The 6,142-nt window shown below is 38.4% G+C and overlaps 1 protein-coding gene across 1 annotated transcript in view; it reads right to left on the reverse strand.

Moving 5' to 3' along the window:
* The window catches only part of LOC149101622 (uncharacterized), a 39,676-nt gene extending 33,843 nt beyond the window's left edge, over positions 1 to 5,833 (reverse strand). Inside the window, exons 1-2 of the mRNA XM_089275751.1 lie at positions 5,655 to 5,833; positions 5,169 to 5,243 (exon numbers count right to left, since the gene is read on the reverse strand). Of these exons, the coding sequence (XP_089131877.1) occupies positions 5,169 to 5,243; positions 5,655 to 5,827 (248 nt within the window). The 5' untranslated portion in view covers positions 5,828 to 5,833. The remainder of the gene's footprint in view (positions 1 to 5,168; positions 5,244 to 5,654) is intronic.
* Between the last annotated feature and the right edge of the window lie 309 nt (positions 5,834 to 6,142).

The raw sequence follows: 6,142 nt of genomic DNA on the forward strand, positions 1-6,142 counted from the left end.
TTTCGATCCTCCTATTGTTCCATTGTTCCGGCGAGTAGCTGTTCCCTCAGCGGTCCGCTGTTGTACCGTTCTCCTGTTGTTGTGTTTCTTGATCGTGGGCATCCATACTTCAGGAATTTCAATTTCACTATCCCTGTTGATGTTATTAGGGTGAAGTCTTATGTGAATAGCTTCCTTGACCCTACGTGTGTACCAGTGAGGATATAAATGATACCGTGCAATCAGTCGACCTTATCACCTGAAGAAGACTAGCAGTAAGCAGTCGAAATGTCGCGATCCACATCTCAAGTGACCACATGGTGAGACAAACGATAATACACTTTATTATTGCATCTACCACGATGAATAACGACAACCTTTTCCTCGGCAACAATATTCATTTATGGAATTGCCAAAAAGCTTGATGAGAAAAACGTAAAGAGGACGAGCAAACTTTGGCAGAATTAAGTTCGGTTCATCGCTTTTTGCAAGCAAAATGTCAGCAAGTACAAACCAGTTACATTAAACGAATTAAATTGACCGAGCTTTGTCTTTCTGTATGGGAGAATCTTGACCTCGGCTCTTTGTACACACCTCACTGCGTTCGGTCTGTACTCACGATCTCGGTCAAGATTAATTACTTACTAACCCAGAGTGAGGTCGTTACGGGAAAATTTCAAACTGAGGCCTTACCGTATTGACCGAGCGATAAAGAGGTCAATACGGTGTTCCGAGGTAGGCGATTTTCCCGTAACGACCGCACGGTCGAGGTTATTAAGAGTCCCTGTCCATAAAAATGGAAAATATCTCGGCAAGGGTCGAAAATTCGATTTCGCTCATATTTTCATGGTAGATAGGCTAGAGCATGAAAAAAACTACTGGATAGTTTTTTTGGCAAAATATCCTTTTATTTCAAAGAAATGTGCAAATTACCAAATTCCGTTAAAATCGTCATTTGACGCACCAGTTACTTAAACAAGTTTGAGAGCTTCGCATGCAAAACCACATCATTCTTCCGTCTTTAAAACACTCAAATATTTTTGTGCAATGTTTAAATGTGTACTGGGTTGATTTTAGGGAATGCTGCGTTGTCTTTTTCGGTGCAAAATAATTAAATTTCGAAGACATGTATTTCATTCACTTAAAAGTACTTCGTGAATATAGTTAATTTTCACCATGTGCGAAACCTTCAAATGGATTAAGCTTCTGGTGGTTGAGTCGCAGAAGGATGGTCTACAGATTCCTGTAAAAATTTCTTTGGGCAAATGATTGTGAGCGACGCGAGAACTTTTCAAAGTACGTTAAAAATGCAAAAATTTGACAATCCGTCGTCAAATTTCAATTTACGGGTTAGACGTATCTTTTAGCGTGAACCGCATGACTTGACCTATGTTAAGTTGAAATAGACACAGAGCTGATAATTTCGAAATGTTCTAACCTCATTTGCTGTAAAAGGCAGGTCCAAAGCCGATTTGACGTGTTTCTCTCACCATTCGTCGCAAATAAAGCAGAAGTTTGCTTTTGTTTACATGACGTTCGATGTACATCGTCAACTATCAACTTATTTAATGGTCGAATACCACGAATCTTTGTCCCTCTTTCGACACATACGATCACCACTGACTGCATCTAGGTCAAAAACGGCTAAGTCATTTGTAGATAGTTGCTTGCTTTGCACTACACCAAAGTATTACGTTTGATCATTATGGTTTGATGGCTTGAATCCTTGCTTGCAGCGGTTCCTTGTTCGTCACGCAATGCTGTCATCTAATTTTAGGGGGTAGGGGTAGGACAATTTCTATCCTAATACGTAAGGCTCCGTAAGGCTTGGAACCACTGGGAACCCACAGTCGTGTTGAGAAGGAAGAGATTAAATTAAGAAATGAAAAGAATGAATAGTTTACCATTGCCCCTGTTGTTATCTTTTACTCGACCACCGCTACCTACATGCCCTGCGTAATTAATGCTGTAACGCTAAACTCATACTTAGGTCTTTTCGCGCTGTGCAATTGTTTTTGGTTTACATGTAATACGGTGGGCTACCCTCGGGGAATGGGCAGTGACCGCTTAATGGGGCTAGCCGCTTAAATAGAGGTTGGTGTACCTTGAATATCTAATTTTTCATTATCGGGTTATAAATTTCCTGGTGAACATGGAGCCAATTCAAGACAATCATGATAGACGTGTGTTTGAATTATCACTCGTCATGCACCTTCAATTTCAGACTCTTATCTGCCATCGCCCTTTCTAAAACAAAGTTTTTAAATTTTGGGTGGCCGCTTAATAGGGGTAAAGACAATAATGAAACCCTTATCGGAACGACCAAATGGTGGCCGCGGAGGTAACCGGTCAATAGGTGTTTTATTTACAATATTTTACTGACAATAATTTTGGACTGTATTGACAACAGTCCTCTGTTCTCTGTTACAAACATACCAATGCCTCGCCACCAAGGAAACAAAATACGCCAAATAAAATGGCATGGCTAGGGCTATTTACTCACATAATTACTAATTACATTTAGTCTGTTTTTCTCACGAATTAGACACGTGATTTCCTATTTTTATTTCAGCTAGTTCTTGCTTCATTGATCTACAGTTTGTTTATGGCGATTTTTTTTTAAATTCTAGTGAGTACAGGCACTAGCTTCATCAGCTGTTGTCTGAAACATCAGAACGTACAACAAACGTGATTTGGACCGAGGCCACGTACACTATAGAATACGAATATATTAATATACACATATTATTATATATATGAACAAACAGATGAACAATGATTAAATAGGCCCTTTCCAGTATCCGGTTACATGGTACGGAATAAATTATGCTGGGACGAAAGTTACACAGTGGGGCTTCTAAGACAAAGGAAAGTCGGGCCGGACTAGTACGAGTTCCTTTGTTTTGGAAGTCCCACTGTGTAACTTGCGTCCCAGCATAATTTATTCCGTACCATGTGACCAGATCCTGCAAAAGGCCTATTGTTTCACCTATCCTGAGAGTGCTCTATACAAAATAGATCAAAATGCGCAGCATAAACGGTGACAGCATTGCGTGAAGAACAAATAACGGCTGTAAGATTGTGCTGCGCCGACACGATTATCACCAATGGTCAGCAGTCGATCAAACTTAATATTTAGCGCAATGCAAAGCAAGCAACTATCTACAAATGACTCAGCCGTTTTTGACTTAGATGCAGAGATGTTGATATGCGCAGAAAGATGGTCATAGATTCATGGTATTCGACCAATGATAGGTTGACAATAGGCGATGTACATCGGACGTTAACCTTGTGTAAACAAAAGCAAACTTCTGCTTTATGTGCGACGAGTGGTGAGAGATCGACTAGAAACACGTCAAATTGGCTTTGGACCTGCCTTTTGCAACAAATAAGGTTAGAGCATTTCGAAATTATCAGCTCTGTGTCTATTTCAACTTATTATAGGTCAAGTCATGTGGCGCATGCTAAAATATACGTCTAACCCGTAAATTGAAATTTGACGACGGATTGTCAAATTTTTGCATTTTTAACGTACTTTGAAAAGTTCTCGCGTCGCTCACAATCATTTGCCCAAAGAAATTTTTACAGGAATCTGTAGACCATCCTTCTGCGACTCAACCACCAGAAGCTTAATTCATTTGAAGGTTTCGCACATGGTGAAAATTAACTATATTCACGAAGTACTTTTAAGTGAATGAAATACATGTCTTCGAAATTTAATTATTTTGCACCCAAAAAGACAGCGCAACATTCCCTAAAATCAACCCAGTACACATTTAAACATTGCACAAAAATATTTGAGTGTTTTAAAGACGGAAGAATGATGTGGTTTTGCATGCGAGGCTCACAAACTTGCTTAATAAAATGGTGCGTCAAATGACGAATTTAACGGAATTTGGTAATTTGCATATTTCTTTGAAATAAAAGGATATTTTGCCAAAAAAACTATCCAGTAGTTTTTTTCATGCCCTAGCCAATCTACCATAAGAATATGAGCGAAATCGAATTTTTGACCCTTGCCGCGAAATTAAGAATTTGTCTGATTTTTAGAGGCAGGCACTCTTGTTGTTTATTATATGGTTTATGAATTAAAGAAACGAAAAAAAAGTCGTCAGTTTACAGCCGCCGATGCGCGCGTTTACCTAGGGCAAAAGTACACAGTCTGCAGTGACCTCCACCACTGTATACGTATTCCTTCGAAAACACACATTTCTTTACGGGAAAAATGATTGTCACAGCCTCAAACAGGTATGTTTGTATTGTGGTGCAACAACTTGATGAAGGAGTTTTTCCGACTTTTGTGGCGAAACGTCAACGCATATAGAAAATACATAAAGTGCTTTAAAATACAGTGGAACTGCAGCCAGTTTATTATTCTTTTGTTTACATGGTAATTAGCCCTCTTTGCCTCGTCAACATGTACAAAATACAAAAGAATTTTGAAGTGAAAATGAGGCAATAAGGGTAATTAACATGCAAACAAAAAAATAATAAATTGGCCGCCATTTTGGAATAAGGTGTATACAGACCTCCTGCTCGGTTAATAAGAGCTAATTATGACTCTGACTACGACTCCGACTCCGACTCCGTCGCCAGTGAAAATCAGCCTTAAGCTCTCATAGAAAATAAATTTAGCAAAGGAATGTCGATTCTACTCAAAATTAACAAAGGACGGGCACAAGCGCCTGATAAGCGAGATCGAAAGGCTCTCACCAGCTTTCATACAAAAATTGAAGGTCTTTGAAAGCGTACTCATTAGAGCTTGTTAGAGCCAAGCTTTGAAAGTCAAAGTTTTCCTATCTTGGCTAATAGAGAAATGTCGAGTACGACGGAACAGGACCATCGGATTTATTCTAAAAACACCTCAATAGTCCTACGAGGTTTTGTCAAAAAAAAACAAAAAAACACACAAAAAAAAAATCATTTCCGTCCTCTATTACAAAGAACTGCTCTAAGCTAACAGTTTCGACCACAACAGAATTATATACTGTACAAAAAATATATACGTTCAGCGACTAAATGGTACCCAATAACAAGTGGAGGATCTAATGATGAGAAACCAATGAGAAGTGTAAATAAAGTAATTAATCTGATAAATGTAAGTACCCAATAGTTTATTTCATTATTGAGCCAGTGAACTTTAGAGTCAGGTATGGACATTTAACTTAACATTTTTGTCATCTACTTACATTTTCTGAAGTGATGTTAGATTTTGGAAACAGCGTTCATCGATGGATGTTACCAGAGGACTATCTGAAATATAGCTAAGGACAGATATGGAGGTAAATGTTTCTTTTTGCTTTGGAGAATTTTGAATTAAGTTGTTGATTTTGTGCTTGGAAATAACAAAAGTGCTCAAACATGTCACGTAAGAGAATTTGGAGTAATGGATTTGATCTTTCAATTTTTTTTTTTCCAGAAGGCTCCAGTTTTTATTCCATGGCACAACGGGTATCTTTTTTTTTCGCGATGTACATTTCTAATGCTAAGTTTGAAGACCACCGCTCCAATATTGCTAGATATATTCGTGATTCAGTATTTTACTGTTTTAGTAGGCACTTTAAATGAAAAGAAAACAATATTTTGCCGGGACGACTTAATCTTCGTAAAGGTAGGTCTGTGAGCCGATCAGTGTTAACATGATAATGTTTTAACTAATAAACTATGTTACTCACAGCTGTGCTGTATTGGAGGGGATCTTACTGCAAGGCACTTGCTGAATGCCGACACATTTGAAAATTGTCCGCGTTCCAAATGGAGCATACGTACAATTCTTTGGTGGACAAACACTTTCGTAAGACACTGTGAACCACAGGGTAAAAAGCAACGACGTCAGGATGACGTTCATTCCTGAAGATCTCGATACTTCTGTTGATGTTTAAAATAGCAAATTCAGAAAGCTTTACTATGCACAGTGGTGAATTTAATTTGTAATTAGTTGTAATATATCACTCGATCAAGTATTAAAACTATGAAATTATTTATCTGCTTCATTAAAACGGCATGGTGATTTCCAGATAAGTATGAAACACCGGGCTTACAAGCTATTATAAACTATCGGTCAATGGGGACGATCTAAAGGCGTGGTACGTAATGAAAAGGAGGACCCTTCTCTACAACTCGATTTCTCATTCGCTCGACCGCTGTTTTCATGATCGTTTCT

Source organism: Orbicella faveolata, unplaced genomic scaffold (genome assembly GCF_042242905.1).
Source record: "Orbicella faveolata isolate gen_17 unplaced genomic scaffold, um_ofav_v1 contig_37, whole genome shotgun sequence".
In the NCBI taxonomy this organism is placed as follows: Eukaryota; Metazoa; Cnidaria; class Anthozoa; order Scleractinia; family Merulinidae; genus Orbicella; species Orbicella faveolata.